This window comes from Xyrauchen texanus, chromosome 10 (assembly GCF_025860055.1).
Source record: "Xyrauchen texanus isolate HMW12.3.18 chromosome 10, RBS_HiC_50CHRs, whole genome shotgun sequence".
Classification (NCBI taxonomy): Eukaryota; Metazoa; Chordata; class Actinopteri; order Cypriniformes; family Catostomidae; genus Xyrauchen; species Xyrauchen texanus.
This window is the reverse complement of record NC_068285.1, coordinates 1,183,288-1,206,075: the sequence shown is the minus strand read 5'-3', so window position 1 is coordinate 1,206,075 and position 22,788 is coordinate 1,183,288. Positions and strand designations below refer to the sequence as shown.

Below are 22,788 nucleotides of genomic sequence, written 5' to 3'. Positions count from 1 at the left end.
TAACATTATAGGGCCAGACCGCCAGTTAGTATCACACACAAGTGAAATGGAAACTCCTGCTCAAGAACTGGCAATGTTTCTTATGCATTAGACACTTCAAGCAATTTCAGGAAGTTGTGGGGACAAAATTGGCAAAGGCAAAATGCGTTAAAGACATGTCCCACCCAAGCACATAACTAGTAATCTGGTAATCAGAAGGACGCTGGTTCTAACCCCACAGCCACCACCATTGTGTCCTTGAGCAAGGCACTTAACTCCAGGTTGCTCCAGGGGGATTGTCCCTGTAATAAGTGCACTGTAAGTCGCTTTGGATAAAAGCGTCTGCCAAATGCATAAATGTAAATGTATACAGGCGTATGCAAAATTTTAGGCACCCCTGACAATTTCCATCATTTTCATTTATAAATGTTTGGGTGTTTGGATCAGCAATTTCATTTTGATCTATCAAATAACTGAAGGACACAGTAATATTTCAGTAGTGAAATGAGGTTCATTGGATTAACAGAAAATGTTCAATATGCATCAAAACGAAATTAGACAGGTACATAAATTTGGGCACCCTTGTCATTTTGGTGCCTAGCTACCTAGCACTGATTAATTGGAACACACAATTGGTTTGGTGAGCTCATTTAGCCTTGAACTTCATAGACAGGTGCATCCAATCATGAGAAAAGGTATTTAAGGTGGCCAATTGCAAGTTGTTGTTCTCTTTCACTCTCCTCTGAAGAGTGGCAACATGGGGGCCTCAAAACAACTCTCAAATGACCTGAAAACAAAGATTGTTCAACATTATGGTTTAGGGGAAGGCTACAAAAAGCTATCACAGAGATTTAAGCTGTCAGTGTCCACTGTGAGGAACATAGTGAGGAAATGGAAGACCACAGGCACAGTTCTTGTTAAGGCCAGAAGTGGCAGGCCAAGTAAAATATCGGAGAGGCGAAGGATGGTAAGAACGGTCAAAAACAGCCCACAGACCACCTCCAAAGACCTACAACATAATCTTGCTGCAGATGGTGTCACTGTGCATCGTTCAACAATTCAGCACACTTCGCCCAAGGAGGAGCTGTACAAGAGAGTGATGCAGAAGAAGCCTTTTCTGCACACACGCCACAAACAGAGTCGCTTGAGGTATGCAAACGCACATTTGGACAAGCCAGCTTCATTTTGGAATAAGGTGCTGTGGACTGACGAAACCAAGATGGAGTTATAAGACACTTGTGATGCCCATGTTTAAATGTTGTTATTTTGACAAATGTAGTCAATTGTTGAACGTAGTTCGACATACAACCCCAATTCCGAAGAAGTTGGGACAGCATGAAAAATGCTAATAAAAACAAAAAGGAGTGATTTGTAATTTATATTCACCCTTTGCTATATTGAAAGCACTACAACTATACATTATATGATGTTTTTCCTTGTGAATGTCATTGTTGTTTTGAAAATGTCTTTATTTGAAGACTTTACTATGCAAAGGAGAAGTCATACATCAACACTGTCCAGAAGCACTGCTGACTTCTCTGGGCTCAGTCTCATCTTAGATGAAAAGTAGAACAGTGGAACTCTGTTTTTTGGTCTGAAAAAATAAATTGGAAAACAAAGCCATCGTGTTATCTGGGCCAAAGAGGAAAAGGTCCATCCAAGCTGTTATTAGCGTCAGGTCCATAAGACAGTGTATGTATGGGTCAGGGGTGTGTCAGTGCACATGGCATGGATAATACGCACATCTGTGAGAGAACCATCAATACAGACAAATATGTACAAATGTTGGAGCAACATATACTTCCGTCCCTGCATTTTCTAGCAGGACAACTTCAAACCACATACTGCCCGGATTTAAAGTGCATGGCTGTGTAAGCAGAAAGTGGGGGTGCTAAACTGGCCTGCTTTCAGTCCTGACCTGTCTCCAGTTGAGAATGTGGGGTGCATTATGAAGTACACCATACGGAAATGAAGACCCTGTAAAATTGTGCAGCTCGAAAAATCTCTCGAGAGCAGCTCGGAAAATGGAGCGCATGTGGAATAATACAAAATTAGAAGTATTTCGTGGTGCATTGAAGGATAGTGTCTGTAGCTACAAACATGCACTCAAAGCTGCCAGGTCAGCATATTTTTGTAAACTCATAGAAAATAACCACAACAATCCTAGATGTTTATACAGTACTGTGGCTAAATTGGTTAGGAATGAAGCCTCAACCAAACCAGATATTACGTCACAGCTCAAAAGTAATGACTACATGAATTTCTTTACAGATAACATTGAAATAATCAGAACTAAAATTGGAATTATGCAATCATCTGTCATAGCACCTCAGAAAACGGTGTCTAATAATTTTCCTCATGTGCAACTTCAATCCTTCGCTATCATAGGTCATGAAGAGCTAACAAAACTTATCAAAACATCAAAAGCCACAACTTGTTTGTTAGATCCTATACCAACTAAGATCTTAAAAGAGGTATCTCCTGTAATATCAGAACCTATTCTTGATATCATTAACTCCTCGCTATGCTTAGGACATGTCCCAAGAAACTTTAAAATGGCAATTATCAAACCGTTTATTAAGAAGCCACAACTTGATCCTGGAGAACTTGCTAATTATAGACCGATTTCAAATCTCCCATTTATGTCAAAAATACTAGAAAAGGTAGTATCCTCCCAAATATGTTCATTTCTACAGAGAAATAGTATATATGAAAAATTTAAATCAGGATTTAGGCCTCATCACAGTACAGAGACTGCACTTATCAGAGTTACAAATGACTTGCTCTTATCATCTGATCGCGGCTGCATTTCTCTTCTTGTGCTTTTAGATCTAAGTGCTGCATTCGACACAATAGATCACAACATTCTCTTGAATAGGCTGGAGAATTATGTTGGAATTTGTGGAGTTGCATTAGCATGGTTTAGGTCATATTTAGCAGACCGCTACCACTTTGTCTATGTAAATGAGGAATTGTCAAACCAAACAAAAGTAAAATATGGAGTGCCACAGGGATCAGTTTTAGGGCCTCTGCTTTTCTTCATGTATATGTTTCCCCTGGGAGATATTATCAGGAAAAGTGGAATAAGTTTCCACTGCTATGCTGACGATACACAACTTTATATTTCTTCAAAACCTGATGAGATTTCACAATTCTCAAAATTAGCAGAGTGTATCAATGAAATAAAGATTGGATGGCCAGAAATTTCCTTCTCAATTCTGACAAAACAGAGGTTCTAATTATTGGACCAAAAAACTCTAAAAATAAGCCACTAAAATATCATTTGAATCTAGATGGATGTACTGTTACATCATCTTCAACAGCAAAGAACTTGTTATATTTGATACCAATCTCTCCTTTGAAAATCAAATTACAAATGTTTGTAGAACAGCATTCTTCCACCTAAGAAATTTTGCTAAATTAAGGCATATGCTCTCGGTTGCCGATGCCGAAAAACTAATTCATGCGTTCATGACCTCAAGACTAGATTATTGTAATGCATTACTGGGAGGATGTCCAGCAAGATCAATAAATAAACTTCAATTGGTTCAAAATGCAGCAGCCAGAGTGCTGACGAGAACCAAGAAATATGATCATATTAGCCCCATTTTATCATTGTTACATTGGCTACTTGTTAAATTCCGTATTTTAAAATTCTGTTAACTACGTACAAAGCTTTCAATGGTCTAGCTCCACGGTATTAAGTGACCTTCTACCACGCTATATTCCAACACGTTCATTAAGATCGCAAAATTCTGGCCTGTTAATAGTTCCTAGAATATCAAAATCCACTAGAGGAGGAAGATCCTTTTCATATTTGGCACCTAAACTATGGAATAGTCTCCCAAACACTGTTCGAGATGCAGACACACTCTCTCAGTTTAAGTCTAGACTAAAGACTCATCTATTTAGCCAGGCATACACCTAATTTATCCTCCAACCCACAATTAGGCTGCTTTAGTTGGGTCTGCCGGAACCAGAAACAATGAGCATGATCTCTAACTCTGCAATAAATTGAATGGCATCTATGCTTACATCTTTTTATTTGTTTCCCTGTCTCAACCTCGGGACTCCTATCCTGAGCTCACCAGAACCGGCTGGATCCAGCACCATTCCTGCTTCATACTGGACTCCACTGCTACATGTCGCAGAATGATGATGACTAAATGCAGCCGGTATCAGCCAAACATCACTTCAGTCTATTATGATGGACTTCAGAGGATGAAATGATGCCAACTCAAACCTGCATCACCTCGGTCTATTTATGGACTACGATCCTGAAATGAAATGCTTAGACTAACAATTGCCAACAAAACCCTTCATCAGCCAATTAACAACAAGGACAATTGCATCTATGTGAACTTCTGCAATTAATCAAGATGGACTTCAAAGACTTTGGTCATTAATCTTACAGTTCAAACACAATCAATGTTTAATCACTGACCCTTAACACTTACTTAGTTTAATAATTTTAAACCATGATTTTACCTATACATAATTAATATTTACATTACATTCATAATATTAGCCAGAGGGGAACTGGCCCCCACAGTGAGTCTGGTTTCTCCCAAGATTATTTTTCTCCATTAATCTACATCTTATGGAGTTTTGTGTTCCTTGCCACAGTCGCCTACAGCTTGCTCACTGGGGTTATTAATACAATTATCATTTAATTATTTTTAAACACTATTAAAATCTTATTATATCTAAATTACACAATGATGATTCATCGACTTTATAGACATTACAGTTCTTATCGTCTGTTACTGCTGATATTCTGTAAAGCTGCTTTGAAACGATGTGTGTTGTGAAAGGCGCTATACAAATAAAATTGACTTGACTGGACTTGCAGCTAAAGACATACATAATGGATGAATGGAACAAACTTGTGTTTTCAGTGCATAAATGCTGTTATTAGAAGAAATGATGATGTTTCACAGTGGTAAACACTCGACTGTCCCAACTTCTTTGGAGCGTGTTGCAATCTCGGGAAACTCCAGAGAAGAATTGAGTCCATCCCCTATCCAGGAGTACGGATCCAGAGCCAAAACTGTGCGTCGTTAAGTAAGCCCCACCAGATCCAACTGGTAACGCTCCACCTCCCTCACCAGATCCTTCACTGCTACCCATATGGCAGCGCACCCGACTCCTGCGGTTTCTCCTATGGGTGGTGGGCACAAGGGATTCTAAATCTAAACATTCATAAATATGTATGTTGTTTAAACAGCAAAGAAGATCAGACTACCAGCAACTCTCACCCCTCTCACCAAATCACTCCCTTGTAGGTAAAATATGTTTCTCCTGTCGTTGCAATAATTATAACAGATCAATATGAGCCCTTTTCCAGCAGGATGTTGTATTAGGACCAAATGTAATTGCATATTGGAGTCAGTTTGGGAGTGATGTTGACTGGAAACAAGTCTGGCTTCTGCCCAATCGTTATCTCTTAACAAACAAGGTTGAAGTCTTTTAAACTCCTTCACAGAATATACCCTGTTAAACATTATTTAACCAAGTTTAAAAAAGATATAAATGAAAGTTGTAGCTTTTGCCAACAGAAGCCAGAGATAGCCGTTCATTTATTTTGGCACTGCCCTTATGTGTTTTTATTGTTGAAAATGTTGATGAAAATGTTACATTATAGTGGAAAGATGTTTTTTAGGTATATTTGTAAACTCCAAAGATTATTTTATATATTCTTTTTAAATTTAATGGCTAAATTTCACCCTCATGAATGTAATTTTCAGTTTTTTTTTAATAGTATTTAATAATTAAGAGAAGCATTATATTGAGTCAATATTGCCCTCAAAGAAACAAAAAGCTATTCGAATTTACAAGCATGTACACTTGTTAAAATATTCGTATAATATTATTTAACATTTGAAATGTCGTATTGTATTTGTATTGTTTGTTTTGATGTTTTCTTCAATAATAATAAAAAAAAGTGGTCCGAATCCAATGTTTGCGTCACATCCTGTCTACTGAGAGATCCTTCACTGCCTATGAAGTCCCACAACCCTTTGCTACCGAATCCACGGCGGTTGAGCTGAAGAAATAAATTGATGGTCAAAGAGGCAGTTGATAGCCAATTTGTGTATTAATGTATTTTTTATTCACTTTTTCCAACTTTTGATTCCATTTCTAGCGAGAAAGTGGTATTGTAGTTATTCATAAATATACTATTTATCGCCAAAACTCTCTTGATTTTGTTCTAGATTGTTAGACCGTTGTGGTTTAGTTGGACTGACCGTGTGTTCAAACCAGAGGCGTCGAGAGCGTCAAATCAATATATATATATATATATATATATATACTCATTTTCTATTCACTTTTTATTTTTAATATATTTTTTATTATCTCTATCTTGTTGTATTGTTTGTGCTCTGGAAGCTTCTGTCATCAAGACAAATTCCTTGTATGTGTAAGCATACTTGGCAATAAAGCTCATTCTGATCTTGTCTGCCTAAAAAAATCTTTCTAATTGACATACACACAGAAATCAATGCTAGCCAATAAATAGTCCATTACAGTGGAAAATAAGGAATATTGTATGAGGCATATAGGCTATAATTGTAACATGATTTTCAGTTGGCATTTGTTTAAGAACATTTTCACGTCAGTTTCAGCCTATAAATGCAGATTTGTTCCTCACTTTTAACGTAGGTGTTAGAAATAGGTCTATATCTCAGCTATGTCCAACTGAGAAAATGCTGTCTGTGCAGAACCAAACATCTGTTTCATATTAACTTGGAGAGCCCCCTCTTCTCCTCGTTTCTTTCTTTGTTCGTTTGTGTACTTTGTACGAGTGTTTATTGCATTGGGCCAACAGGCTACCAAGGAATAGGAGAGCAGCCTTTTCCATTTATGTTCTATGCTGCTTTATTCTTTCGCCATATGGAAATCGTTATATGTGATATCTGTATGATGTAATGCGTGTTCTCATTGGATAACACTGTAAACCTCCCTTTTAGTTTCGCACTATATCCTTGAATGCAAGACTTTAGAAGAGCAAGCTTTTACTTCTTTACTTTGCTCCCCAACGTTGGTTTCAATGCTTGTATTGATTTGATTCACGACTCAATAAAAACCCGGAGAGGAAAAAGGCACAGAGGTTTAGAACATCTTATTTCTAACAGTAGGATAACATCCATGGGATTTAGGATTGAATATCACATACAAGTAAGCACTATAATCAAATGGTTTGGCTCAACTATTAAATATATCTCTCTAACAATGATAACACACCAGCAAGAATCGCATCTCCTATCATGTATGTCTATGAAAGATTAACGAGCTAATGAGACTAAGTTATGGGCGGGGCGAAACGTGTAGCCCCGCCTCATTCTGCAGGCTGCAACAAGAGCCATATAGAGAGAGAGTTGCGACAACTCCATTGACTCCAATGGAAAGTTTTTTTTTACAGCAATGGAGGCTCGTGGAGCCTCTCAGTAGTTCCCGGAGGTAGCAGCAAACACATGCCGTGCCGTAGAGATGCAGCAGAACAAACCGTTTGCGACGCACTTTTAAAAGGTGAGACGTTTAAAGAATAATATTATCTTATTCTGTATATTATCAGTACATCTAAATAAAAATAACTTGCTGATAATAAAAAAACAACATCGCTGTAACAACATACTCATGCTACATACATATGTCGGTGTGTTACATAAATATATAAAATAAATGCATTTATTGACTACTAATTACCAGAAATCGCAGTTCTGTCACTCTAACAGTTTGAAATGCCCGCCAAAGCACTTCCTGGAACTATCTGATGTCTACGTGAATCACGTGACAATCAACATTTACATTTACATTTATTCATTTAGCTGACGCTTTTATCCAAAGCGACTTACAATAGGCTCTATGCACGGCGGTGCATGACGTATTTCCGGTGAAATTTAAGGATGCTTGATTACTTCCGCCGATCGCAGAGCGCTGCTATGCCGAGAACTGATGTGGGATTCTATACTCTTTGACTATACACTAAAGGAAGGGTAGCCGAGTTAGTCAAATACATTCTGCATCTGCAGCCACCATGTCCGGTAAAACAACATTTCATATCACTATTCTTCAGAGTTTTAAAATAAACTCCCATTTTGTGTTATAGACTAACTAGAAAGCCTGCACACTCTGCTACCCTGTATCTGCAACTGCAGTAAAGTTAGTTTCATACATTCAGATGTTTGCCCTCAATAACTTTCTTATGGTGTATGCAAAATGATTAATGAGTAAATAATTTTTATAAACAAGTATGACTATCACCTACAACTCTTTCCTCTTGTAGTCGTTTTTTTTTTTTTTTTACATACAAAAAATATTTTTTTTGTAGCTCATTGTCAATGATATTAACTCGTTTGCATCCACTGTTGGAAAGCTACTGACAAAAAGTCTGTATGTGCGAATAGGAAACAAACTTTGCAGCAGTGTATCTCCATTACCACTGTTTCAGCTAGAATTTACAATAACGCAGCGCTATTCATCTGTCGTTGATAGAACTGCATTACATTTTTTATTATTATTCATTTTGTACAATAAACATCCATACTAGCTAAGATAACATCTGTGGTTATCCAAAATGAACAGTGGTAACGTTAGAAAAGTAAAAACTTAGAACATGTTCAAAAGAACTTTGAACGTCACTTTCAATATACCAGTCCTACTCTTAGTTGGTGTGGAGTCTCTGCTTTCCTCATAGAGCGGTAACACTGAGCTTTCACTGAGATCTCATTTGTGGCCCTGATTTTACCTGACACTTTTACAAACAAAATTACAAACACATTACATGCTAAACATTTATATTAGCGTGATTAGTCTGCTGCTGGCGGAATGTAAAAATAATAGCACAATGTTAGCCATAACGTACTAGTTCAGGCTATCTGAACTTACCTTCATAATTGCAGAGATAAGACGAAACATAAAACTTGAAACCTTTCTCAAGCTTGCTCTGTGGCGTTGTACTGCACATTCGTACAATTCTTCGCACATCATGAATACTAAATTTTGGCAACTCCAGCAAACAACGAGAAAATTTAGAAGACTGCCATAATCCCGTTTACCTCTGCTTTAAATCTCCCCAACCGGAAACGCAAGAGCATCCTTGCGTCAAACACAGAAGTTATGCGTGCATATAGCCCATTGTTATATATGTCAGAGGTCACACGCCTCTGGAGCAACTAGGGGTTAAGTGTCTTGCTCAGGGACACATTGGTGTCCCACAGTGGATTCGAACCCGGGGCTCTCACACCAAAGGTATGTCTTATCCATTGCGCCATCACCCCCATAAGCATTTAGAACCACCCCATAAGCATTTAGAACTTCCGTTGTCGCAACTCTCTCTCTCTCTATGGCTCTGGCTGCAACCAGGTCCACAGTATGAGGTAGAGTAAGTGCACAATAGGTGGCGGTATGTGCTGCTTTATGCCACAAAACCGCCAGTTAACTCAAAGAAGAATTTGAGCGCTCAGTCGGTCCGTGTTCAACGTGTTTAACTTCATTTGTGAGTTTATATTGTTTTAATATATTTGTATTTTCTGTGCCGTGTTGTTATTGTTTCTTTGGCGTTTTAATGATCGTTAAATAATCTTACTATCGCCGTATGTGGTGTTTTTGTTTAGGAGAAACAAGCAGAAATCTGAAAATAATGTTTAATTTCTGATTTATGAGCTCGCAATATCCATAGACTGAGTGTAAACGAGTTTAATGAAGGCAAGTTGTATATGGACTTTTATAGGTTGTTGGGGTTTAAATGTTTTTTCGTGGTGGCTAACGCATCTGATGTTGGTTTATCACATAATATCTATTTATATTTAACGTTATTTAGTTGTATGAAATGTTAGCATTGGTAATAAAAGTTATTTTGATATTCAAAGCATCAGGAGCATTATTAATGTAAGAGTTTTTCAAGGTGTTTTGGAAAATCAAATTAAGCAAAATTTCATTATCATATTTCTGTAGTGTTTGTCAGGGGCGTAGAACACGCGGGGGATGAGGGGGACCTGTCTCCCACACATTCACAGGGCAAATGTGTTTATGCTGTGTCTTGCATACAGTAAATGTGTAAATGCAAAAGTAAATATTCACTGGTCAATCGTGTAATTAATTCAATAAAATGGTTTCATTGATTTTGAGAGCCTATAATAGTCTTTTTGAGTTTGTTGAATGTCAGTCCATTATGATGATGATGATTGTAGCAGCCCGGTTGAATAAAACAATCGCTCTTTCACTGTTTGTTTGTGATTGTCTTCCTTCAGTTTGTTCTTTTCTCATATTTAGACATCACAACACACTGTAAGAGCTACAAGAAGCAAATAAAAAATAGTCTGGGTATTTTGCTGTGGGTAAATCAATTTAAACAAACAATTAGACAATATAATTGACAATTTTACAACAATATTACATGTTAAACAGAACATCTAAACATAAACAACACAAATCAGTCCTTAATCCAAACTAAACTGACAAAGAGACACAAAATATAGACATAAACTTTACCAACCGTGTGCCCTTATCAACCAAGTACAATAAAAAAAAAAACCTTAATGCACACATTTTTAAAACTCTTTTAACTAGTGTGGCCTGGGAAGCTCAGCGAGTAAATACGCTGACTATCACACCTGGAGTCGCAACTTCGAATCCAGTCAGGCTTCCTAAGCAACCCGTTTGCTAGGGTGGGAAGAGTCATGTCGGTTTAACTTCCTCGTGGTTGCTATAATGTGGTTCTCACTCGGTGGTTATAATGTGGTGAGTTGTGCGTGCTATGTCTCTATGGTAATGCACTCAACAAGCACATGATATGATGCACGGATTGATGGTCTCAGATGTAGAGGCAACTGAGATTTGTCTTCCACCACCCAGATTGAGGCGAGTCACCGTGCCATCATGAGGACTTGGAGCGCTTTTGGAATTGGGCATTCCAAATTGAGGAGAAAATCCAAAAACAAAAAAACTCTAGACTAAACTGTAGGCTCATTAGCTGTTAGGTGTGTGCGTATGTTGAACGCTTTCTCCATTCACACTCCCATTCTTTGGATGAACAGCACTTCAAACTAAATGTCTTGATTGGCAAAATAACAGTAGGGAAAAATTACAAAACGCATATCATGTGACTTTAAATGCAATATTAATATAATAACACCAAAATAAGAAAACTATTTAAATAATTGAGGGTTATTTACAATAAAGTTTTTGTGTTCAGATGTTCATCATGAGAGCGCAGGTGGATGTGATCTGCTGTAAATCAGTAGGAACTGATCTGTCCATGCTGGATATTGATGATTTCATCACGGAAATCTCTCAGCTGAAGAAAGAGGTGATGTCACTGAAGACAAAACTGAAGGAAACAGAATTTGTTTCACCCTGCACCTGTTTTGAGCAAGTTAAATTTGAGATTGTAAGTAAGCTTTCAAATTATATGAAACAACTCTGACTCTGTCATGATGAATGTACAGATGTGATTGTGTTGTTTTTGTCAGGAGCTGGAAAAGGTTTCCTGTCAATCTTCAGTGTGTGTGACTGATGGGACCTCCACAGAATGTCAGGATTCAGTGTGGAGCGGCAGAGATCAGTCCACACCACAGCGACTGCTGGACAAACTCTCTGAACAGAGATCCAGAGACACACAGGACCCACAGCTCACTTTACTCTGTTCTACTGACGGTAATCAGGGTGATCAAACCTCCACAGAGTGTCTGACTTCTGTCTGTAATGCTGGAGAAAAGCAGATGCTGCAAATACCAGTGAAGACTGAAGTGAAGCTGGAGGAGATAAAAGAAGAAATCACAGCAGAGGAACCACAGAGAGAAGATGATGATGATGATCAAACCTCCACAGAGTGTCTGACTTCTGTCTGTAATGCTGAAGAACAGCAGATGCTGCAGACACCAGCGGAGATTGAAGTGAAGCTGGAGGAGATAAAAGAAGAAATCACGGCAGAGGAACAACGGAGTGATGAAGTTGGTGATTTTTTTCCTTCAGGTATGTTTCTTCCTTTAATGTTGTTTTACATTTTCGTGCCAGTTTACTTTTTTTACTATAGAAAACAATACGTTATTCAAGAATCCACTTACTGTTGAAGTCAGAAGTTTACACACACACACACACACATTAGCCAAATACATTTAAACTCAGTTTTTCACAATTCCTGATATTTAATCATAGAAAACATTCCCTGTCTTAGGTCAGTTAGGATCACTACTTTTATTTTTAAATATGTGAAATAACAGAATAATAGTAGGGAGAATGATTTATTTCAGCTTTTTTATCCATCACATTCCCAGTGGGTCAGAAATATTTTGTAGCATTGCCTTCAAATTGTTTAACTGGGGTCAAACGTTTTGGGTATCCTTCCACAAGCTTCTCACAATAAGTTGCTGGAATTTTGGCCCATTCCTCCAGACAGAACTGGTGTAACTGAGTCATGTTTGAAGGCCTCCTTTCTTGCACACACTTTTTCAGTTCTGCCCACAAATAGTTTTGAGGTCAGGGCTTTGTGATGGCCACTCCAATACCTTGACTTTGTTGTCCTTAAGCCTTTTTTCCACAACTTTAGAGGTATGCTTGTGGCCATTGTCCTTTTGGAATACCCATTTGCGACCAAGCTTTAACTTCCTGGCTTCACTTTTTCCACATTTTATGTTACAGCCTTATTCCAAAATGGATTAAATTCATTATTTTCCTCAAAATTCTACAAACAATACCCCACAATTACAACATGAAGTTTGTTTGATATCTTTGCAAATGTATTAAAAATAAAAAAAGGAAAAAAAATCACTTGTATATAAGTATTCACTGCCTTTGCCATGACACTCAAAATTGAGCTCAGGTGCATCCTGTTTCCACTGATCATCCTTGAGATGTTTCTACAACTTGATTGGAGTCCACCTGTGGTAAATTCAGTTGATTGGACCTGATTTGGAAAGGCACACACCTGTCTATATAAGGTCCCACAGTTAACAGTGCATGTCAGAGCACAAACCGAGCCATGAAGTCCAGGGAATTGTCTGTAGACAGCCGAGACAGGATTGTATCGAAGCACAGATCTGGGGAAGGGTTCGGAGAAATGTCTGTAGTATTGAAGGTCCCAGTGAGCACAGTGGCCTCCATCATCCGTAAATGGAAGAAGTTTGGAACCACCAGGACTCTTCCTAAAGCTGGCCACCCGGTCAAACTGAGCGATCGGGGGAGAAGGGCCTTAGTCAGGGAGGTGACCAAGAACCCTATGGTCACTGACAGAGCTCCAGCATTTCTCTGTGGAGAGAGGATAACCTTCCAGAAGAACAACCATCTCTGCAGCACTCCACCAATCATGCCTGTATGGTAGATTGTCCAGACGGAAGCCACTCCTCAGTAAAAGGCACATGACAGCCTGTCTGGAGTTTGCCAAAAGGCACCTGAAGGACACTCAGACCATGAGAAACAAAATTCTCTGGTCTGATGAAACAAAGATTGAACTCTTTGGCCTGAATGGCAAGCATCATGTCTGGAGGAAACCAGGCACCGCTCATCACCTGGCCAATACCATCCCTACAGTGAAGCATGGTGGTGGCAGCATCATGCTGTGGGGAGGTTTTTCAGCGGCAGGAACTGGGAGACTAGTCAGGATCAAGGGAAAGATGAATGCAGCAATGTACAGAGACATCCTTGATGAAAACCTGCTCCAGAGCACTCTGGACCTCAGACTGGGGCGAAGGTTCATCTTCCAACAGGACAACGACCCTAAGCACACAGCCAAGATAACAAAGGAGTGGCTACGGGACAACTCTGTGAATGTCCTTGAGTGGCTTAGCCAGAGCCCAGACTTTAATCCAATTGAACATCTCTGGAGAGATCTGAACATGGCTGTGCACCGACGCTCCCCATCCAACCTGATGGAGCTTGAGAGGTCCTGCAAAGAAGAATGGGAGAAACTGCCCAAAAATAGGTGTGCCAATCTTGTAGCATCATAATTAAAAGACTTGAGGCTGTAATTTTTTTCCCGTATTTTATTTGTAATAAATTTTAAAACATTTCAAACAAACTTCTTTCACGTTGTCATTATGGGGTATTGTTTGTAGAATTGAGGAAAATAATGAATTTGATCCATATAAATAAGGCTGTAACATAACAAAATGTGGAAAAAGTGAAGCGCTGTGGATACTTTCCGGATGCACTGTATTTATGAATACTTTGACCTTTACTGCACATTTGTGTTTTGCCCTTTAAATTAGGGTTAAATGGTCATTTGTCATTTGATTGTTGTCAATTAATGTTTCACATTTGTCCCTCTTGAATTGATTTTTGTCAATTTACTGTGTTCATTGTAGAGCTGATGGAAGTGAAAGAGGAACATCAAAAACTGAATGAAGTGGAGGAAAAACTTCAGTATCAGAAACATCATGATTTTACAACTTCACATAAAAAGTCTTTGAGTTTCTCAAAGACTAAGAAGAAATTCTCTCTTAAAAAGCCTCAAAGAAGAGCAGCCAAGGAATCTTCCGCTTGCTCTCAGTGTGGAAAGAGTTTCACATATGCAGGCCATCTCAAGAATCATCTCTGTTGTCACTCTGGAGAAAGACCATTTGAATATGCCAAGTGTTGTAAACCATTTGTGTTGGATTCAGTTCTAAAACAACATCTGAAAACACTCACAAATGAGAAGCCTTACAAGTGTTCTTCTTGTGAAAGTAGCTTTTCACACCTGTCCCATTTTAAAGATCATCAGAAAATACATAACTGTGCCAGGGCCTATATGTGCTTTGAATGTGGAAAGACTTATATGAAAGTCAACAATTTGAAACGGCACCAAAAAATTCATGCTGGACTGAAACCTTACAAGTGCTCAAACAGTGGAAGGAGTTTCGCTCAGTCAGAACACATGAAAACAAACGCGAGAATTCATACTGGAGAAAAACCTTGCAAGTGCTCACACTGTGGAAAGAGTTTCACTCAGTCACATGACCTGAAAAAACATGAGAGAATTCATACTGGAGAAAAACCTCACAAGTGCTCACAATGTGGAAAGAGTTTCACTCAGTCAGATCACCTAAAATCACACGAGAGAATTCATACTGGAGAAAAACCTCACAAGTGCTCACAATGTGGAAAGAGTTTCAATCAGTCTCAAAACCTGAAAACACACGCGAGAATTCATACTGGAGAAAAACCTCACAAGTGCTCACAATGTGGAAAGAGTTTCACTCAGTCACATGACCTGAAAAAACATGAGAGAATTCATACTGGAGAAAAACCTTACAAGTGCTCACACTGTGAAAAGAGTTTCACTCAGTCAGAACACCTGAAAAGACACGAGAGAATCCATACTGGAGAAAAACCTCACAAGTGCTCACAATGTGGAAAGAGTTTCACTCGGTCACAACACCTGAAAACACACGAGAGAATTCACACTGGAGAAAAACCTTACAAGTGCTCACAATGTGGAAAGAGTTTCACTCATTCACATCACCTGAAAACACATGAGAGAATTCATACTGGAGAAAAACCTTACAAGTGCTCACACTGTGAAAAGAGTTTCAATCAGTCACAAAACCTGAAAACACATGAGAGAATTCATACTGGAGAAAAAAGTATGCATACTGTGAAAAGAGTTTCAGTCTCTCAGAATACCTGAAAATACCGTCTGCTGGCAGGTATTTCTGAGGTGAATGCAATGCCAAGATGTGAATGTCTCAAGCCATTTCGACGATACAATTTTGTTAATTGGATTAGGGCTGGTTTATTCAGAGTCTTCACCCATTGGAAATTTTGTTTAACCTTGAAAACTTTGTCAAAATCTGGAAGTACTGCCCCCTAAATGCCTGTGAAATACAATGTATGCCACTCTGAGTCCGACTTGATGACTGCATCAGATATATGGAATTTCCCCCAAAAGAGCAGCAGCATCTAAGACAATAACAAAGGATATTTAAGAAATTCCTTACATGACTTTTACAGTTATTTTTGTTGGAATGGGATAAATTTTTTTGTTTTGAGTGGGCTAAATTATTTGTGATGCCCTGATCAATCCTGATCAATGATCGGTATTGGCCTATAATCACTTCTTATGATTTGTGTTGTCATAATTCATGGTTCATCAAACCGTTCAAAGTAACATTATAGGGCCAGACCGCCAGTTAGTATCACACACAAGTGAAATGGAAACTCCTGCTCAAGAACTGGCAATGTTTCTTATGCATTAGACACTTCAAGCAATTTCAGGAAGTTGTGGGGACAAAACTGGCAAAGGCAAAATGTGATAAGACATGTCCCACCCATTACACCCATAAGTGATGCCTATGTTGAAATGTTGTTATTTTGACAAATGTAGTCAATTGTTGAACGTAGTTAGATATACAGGCGTATGCAGAAGTTTAGGCACCCCTGACAATTTCCATGATTTTCATTTATAATAATTAGGTGTTTGAACCAGCAATTTCATTTTCATTTCAATTTCAGCAATTTTGGAACACACAATTGGCTTGCTGAGCTCATTAAGCCTTGAATATCATAGACAGGTGCATCCAATCATGAGAAAAGGTATTTAAGGTGGCCAATTGCAAGTTGTTGTTCTCTTTCACTTTCCTCTGAAGAGTGGCAACATGGGGGCCTCAAAAAAACTCTCAAATGACCTGAAAACAAAGATTGTTCAACATTATGGTTTAGGGGAAGGCTACAAAAAGCTATCACAGAGATTTAAGCTGTCATTGTCCACTGTGAGGAACATAGTAAGGAAATGGAAGACCACAGGCACAGTTCTTGTTAAGGCCAGAAGTGGCAGGCCAAGTAAAATATCGGAGAGGCAAAGGCGAAGGATGGTGAGAACGGTCAAAAACAGCCCACAGACCGCCTCCAAAGACCTACAACATCATCTTGCTGCAGATGGTGTCACTGTGCATCGTTCAACAATCCAGCGCACTTTGCACAAGGAGGAGCTGTACGGGAGAGTGATGCAGAAGAAGCCTTTTCTGCACACACGCCACAAACAGAGTCGCTTGAGGTATGCAAACGCACATTTGGACAAGCCAGCTTCATTTTGGAATAAGGTGCTGTGGACTGACGAAACCAAGATGGAGTTATAAGACACTTGTGATGCCTACGTTTAAATGTTATTTTGACAAATGTAGTCAATTGTTGAACATAGTTTGATATACAACCCCAATTCCGAAGAAGTTGGGACAGCATGAAAAATGCTAATAAAAACAAAAAGGAGTGATTTGTAATTGTCACGATTCCCTGGTTGTCTGCCCTGTGTTTCACTAGTTTTTGTCTAAAACTACACTTCCCACAATTCCCGGCCCTTATCACTGCCAGCACTCTGTCATTGTTCGCACCTGATTGTCGTTTGTGATCATCCTGTGTCTGTTTATATAAACCCTGTTTGTTCTCCACTCCTTGTCGATCGTTGATGAATGTCTCTCTCGTGTTTAATGTTTCTACCCTTCCAGCTGTGTTCATCCTGCTGTGTTTTCCCAGTTCCGTGTTTTTCCGAAGTGTTCATGTTTTAGTTTCAGTTTTCCCCCGTGAATGTTTCTTTTGTTCCTGCTTGTTTGTCTTCACTTTGATTTAAAATAAAGAACCCGCATTTAGATCCCACTCCTTGTCTGCCCTCGTCTGCATCTTAACAGAATGATCAACCACAAATGGATCTAGCGGTTCAACAGGCAAACTTCAAACTCCTCTGCCTCAAACAAGAGGAGAACACATCCGTGATTTCCTCGAGCTGGCGAGTGTCGCGGACTTCCCGGACTCCTCCGTGGTGGTCTTTTTCCGGGGCAACCTGAACAGTTCGCTTAAGGAGCGGTTACCACCGGAGACGCGCTGCTGTACGCTCCGCGATTTCGTGGAGGAGACTCTGCTGGCATGCGGCTTGCCGTTTACTGTGGACGTTGTTGAGGAGGACCCTGCCCCTCCTCCCACAGTGGTGACCCTTCAGTCGTCCATGACTCGTCCTTTCACGCCTGCCCCACCTGCCAGCAAGCCAACCCTCACGCCTTCCTTGATCAATGAGCCAGCGCTCCAACTTCGTCCGCCCGGAGGAGGAAGAGGAGAAGAAAAGCTTCCGCTCCCCAGCCCACGCCTGCCACAGTCAACGACCTCGAGCCCACGCCTGCCACGGTCAGCGAGCCCGAGCCCACGCCTGCCACGGTCAGCAATCCAGCGTTGCCAGTCTCGTCTGCCCAGAGGAGGAGGGGAAAGGAAAGGCCTCTGCCCTCAAGCCTCCACCTACCACAGCCAACTAGCCAGTGCCTGTAGCCTCGAACGTCAGTGAGCCAGCGCCTGTAGCCTCGTACGTCAGTGAGCCAGCGCCTGTAGCCTCGACCGTCCCAGAGCCAGCGCCAGTAGCCTCGACCGGCCCAGAGCCAGCGCCAGTAGCCTCGACCGGCCCAGAGCCAGCGCCAGTAGCCTCGACCGGCCCAGAGTCAGCGCCAGTAGCCTCGACCGTCCCAGGGCTCCGCCTCCCGAGCCTCCCACGACTCTGCCTCCCGAGCCTCCCTCGGCTCCGCCACCCGAGCCTTCCTCGGCTCCGCCACCCGAGCCTCCCTCGGCTCCGCCTCCTGAGCCTCCCACGGCTCCGCCCCCTGAGCCTCCAGAGCTTTCCATGGTTCCGCCTTCCTCGGCTCCGCCACCCGAGCCTTCCTCGGCTCCGCCTCCTGAGCCTCCCACGGCTCCGACTCCAGAGCCTTCTACGGTTCCACCTCCTGAGCCACCCATGGCTCTGCCACCTGGGTCTTCCACGGCTAGACCCTCCATGGCTCCGCTACCAGAAACTTCCATGGCTCCGCCTACCTCGGCTCCGCTCCCGGAGTTCCCCATGGCTGTGGTCCTCTGAACCTGTCATTGCCCTGTGGCCAGCTCCCAGGCCACCTGACCCAGTCCCCATCTTGTGCTCCCCGTGGACTGCCTGTCTACTCCCTGTGCCCCCTTGGAATGCCTTCTTGCCCACTGTGCCCCCTTGGACTTCCTGTTTGTCCCGTGTGCCCCCTTGGACTGCCTGTCTGCTCTCTGTGCCCCCACGGACTGTCTGTCTGCCCCTTGTGCCTCCTTGGACTGTCTGTCTGCCCCTTGTGCCTCCTTGGACAGTCTGTTTGCCCCTTGTGACCTCTTTGGTCTGCCTGCCCCCCCTCACTCCTTGGATTATTTTTTGTTTTGTTTGGGGTATTCCTTTTTTTATGTTAGGAGTGTCTGGAAGCGGCTCCTTTGAGGGGGAATTCTGTCACGATTCCCTGGTTGTCTGCCCTGTGTTTCACTAGTTTTTGTCTAAAACTACACTTCCCACAATTCCCGGCCCTTATCACTGCCAGCACTCTGTCTTTGTTCGCACCTGATTGTCGTTTGTGATCATCCTGTGTCTGTTTATATAAACCCTGTTTGTTCTCCACTCCTTGTCGATCGTTGAATGTTGATGAATGTCTCTCTCGTGTTTAATGTTTCTACCCTTCCAGCTGTGTTCATCCTGCCGTGTTTTCCCAGTTCCGTGTTTTTCCGATGTGTTCATGTTTTAGTTTCAGTTTTCCCCCCGTGGATGTTTCTTTTGTTCCTGCTTGTTTGTCTTCACTTTGATTTAAAATAAAGAACCCACATTTATATCCCACTCATTGTCTGCCCTCGTCTGCATCTTAACAGTAATTTATATTCACCCTTTGCTATATTGAAAGCACTACAACTATACATCATATGATGTTTTTCCTTGTGAATGTCATTGTTGTTTTGAAAATGTACAGTATTTTCAAATCAGATGATTGCAACACACTCCTAAAAAGTTGAGACAGGCAATTTAAGACTTGACGAGTTAAATTAACAAGGTGATGTAAAACAGGAGATGTTAATTAGGTGAGGCAATTGTGTCATAGTATATAGGGAGCCTCCAAAAACAGCCTAGTCCTTCAAGAGCAAGGATCATTTGAGATTTGTCAACAGATGCTTCAGCAAATAATCCAGCATTTAGAGAACAATGTTCCTCAAAGACAAGTTGGAAGGTTTTTGGCATTTCACCCTCTACAGTGCACAATATAGTTAAACGATTCAAGGAATATAGTCAGTGCGTGATCTCTGATCCCTCAGACTTCACTGATTTATAAAACGGCATTCATCTGAAATGGATATCATGAACATGGGCTTTGGATAACTTTAGTAAACCTTTGTTAGTCAAAACCACTAGCGCTGCATCCACAGATGCAAGTTAAGACTTTACTATGCAAAGGAGAAGTCATACATCAACACTGTCCAGAAGCACTGCTGGTTTCTCTGGGCTCAGTCTCCTCTTAGATGAAAAGTAGAACAGTGGAACTCTTTTTGGTCTGAAAAAATACATTGTAAAACAAAGCTGTCGTGTTATCTGGGCCAAAGAGGAAAAGGGCCATCCAAGCTGTTATTAGCGTCAGGTCCATAGGACAGTGTATGTATGGGTCAGGGGTGTGTCAGTGCCCATGGCATGGGTAATGTGCACATCTGTGAGAAAACCATGAATACAGACAGATATGTACAAATGTTGGAGCAACATATACTTCCATCCAGCACCGTCTGTTCCAGGGACGTCCCTGCATTTTCTAGCAGGACAACTTCAAACCAAATACTGCCTGGATTTAAAGTGCATGGCTGTGTAAGCAGAAAGTGGGGGTGCTAAATTGACCTGCTTTCAGTCCTGACCTGTCTCCAGTTGCATTATGAAGTACACCATACGGAAATGAAGACCCTGTACAATTGTGCAGCTAAAGACATACATAATGGATGAACGGAACAAACTTGTGTTTTCAGTGCATAAATGCTTAATAAGTGTTATTAGAAGAAATTATTATGTTTCACAGTGGTAAACACTTGACTGTCCCAACTTCTTTGGAGCGTGTTGCAATCTCGGGAAACTCTGGAGAAGAGTAGACTCCATCCCCTATCCAGGAGTACGGATCAAGAGTCAAAACTGTGCGTCGTTAAGTAAGCCCCACCAGATCCAACTAGTAACGCTCCACCTCCAGCGCCTCACCAGTTCCGGCTCCTCAACCCCCCCCCCCGGTGAGGTGAAGTTCCACGTCCCTAGAGCTAGCCTTTACTGCCCGGGTCTGGTCCGTCAACGCCCACAGCCTTCACTGCCACCCATATGGCAGCGCACCCGACTCCTGCGGTTTCTCCTATGGGTGGTGGGCACAAGGGATTCTAAATCTAAACATTAATAAATATGTATGTTGTTTAAACAGCAAAGAAGATTAGACCACCAGCAACTCTCGCCAAATCACTCCCTTGTTGGTAAAATATATTTCTCCTGTCGTTGCAATAATTATAACAGGTCAATATGAGCCCTTTTCCAGCAGGATGTTGTATTAGGACCAAATGTAATTGCATATTGGAGTCAGTTTGGGAGTGATGTTGACTGGAAACAAGTCTGGCTTCTGCCCAATCGTGATCTCTTAACAAACAAGGTTGAAGTCTTTTAAACTCCTTCACAGAATATACCCTGTTAAACATTATTTAACCAAGTTTAAAAAAGATATAAATGAAAGTTGTAGCTTTTGCCAACAGAAGCCAGAGATAGCTGTTCATTTATTTTGGCACTGCCCTTATGTGTTTTTATTGTTGAAAATGTTGATGAAAATGTTACATTATAGCGGAAAGATGTTTTTTAGGTATAATTGTAAACTCCAAAGATAAACAAACCTGCACTTATTTTATTAATTCTTTTAATTTTAATGGCTAAATTTCACCCTCATGAATGTAATTTTTAGTTGTTTTTTTTAATAGTATTTAAAAATTAAGAGAAGCATTATATTGAGTCAATATTGCCCTCAAAGAAACAAAAAGCTATTCGAATTTACACTTCTTAAAATATTCTTATATTATTTATACCTCCCCCTAACATTTGAAATGTCGTATTGTTTATTTTGTTGTTTTCTTCAATAATAATAAAAAAAAAGTGGTCCGAATCCAATGTTTGCGTCACATCCTGTCTACTGAGATGGATCCTTCACTGCCCATGAAGTCCCACAATCCTGTGCTACCGAACCGAATCCACAGCGTTTGAGCTGAAGAAATAAATTGGTGGCTAAAGAGGCAGTTGATAGCCAATATGTATTTTTTTTATACACTTTTTCCATTTTTTGATTCCATTTTTAGCGAGAAAGAGGTATTGTAGTTATTCATAAATATACTCTTGGTTATCGCCAAAACTCTCTTGATTTTGTTCTAGATTATTTTACCGTTGTGGTTTAGTTGGACTGACCGTGCATTCAGACCAGAGGCGTCGAGAGCGTCAAATGTACCGGAAGTCATTGTTGGAGAGGCTATTGGACTATTAGGTTCTGACTCTACTTCTATTAGCAGTAAACACCCCTGTGTGTCAGTCAGGACACGAATAATGAGGAGACGGGAGCTTCCTTTTCAAAGTGTATTAAATCACAGAAGATTCACAGTCTGAAAAACAACATTCAGACATGTTACATTCAAATACAGTATAAATGGGTACATATTTTGATTACTGTCAATGTTCAATCCAAACATATTCACTTTCACATTTAAATAACAGAAAGAACTCAATTAAGAGGTCCACATAATTATAGGTTCTTCCAAGGAATGACTGGAATATAGATATGTTATTATCAATAAACCCAAATCAATGTACACACAAACTGTTTGTACAAATAAACCTCATTCAACAGAATATAATACAGATTAACTCTTCTGTAGTATCATTGTAACACATTAAAGGCAGATCACAAAGTAAACTGTAATATTTAACAGTATACATCACAGATCAAGCGATCATACATGAATCGCGGCATGTCCGGGCATGCCCGAGAAAGTGCATAAAGTTATCTAATACTTCCAGTACTTACAATACAGTTTAAA

At 40.4% G+C, this 22,788-nt stretch overlaps 1 protein-coding gene across 1 annotated transcript; it reads left to right on the top strand.

The window, feature by feature from the left end:
• Positions 1-11,825: 11,825 nt before the first annotated feature.
• LOC127650782 (zinc finger protein 501-like) lies at positions 11,826-15,319 on the top strand (the record flags this gene model as incomplete). Its single annotated transcript, XM_052136418.1, has 2 exons — positions 11,826-11,955; positions 14,283-15,319. Coding segments are annotated over exons 1-2 (1,143 nt in total), but the record flags the coding sequence as incomplete, so codon positions are not given.
• Positions 15,320-22,788: the final 7,469 nt, after the last annotated feature.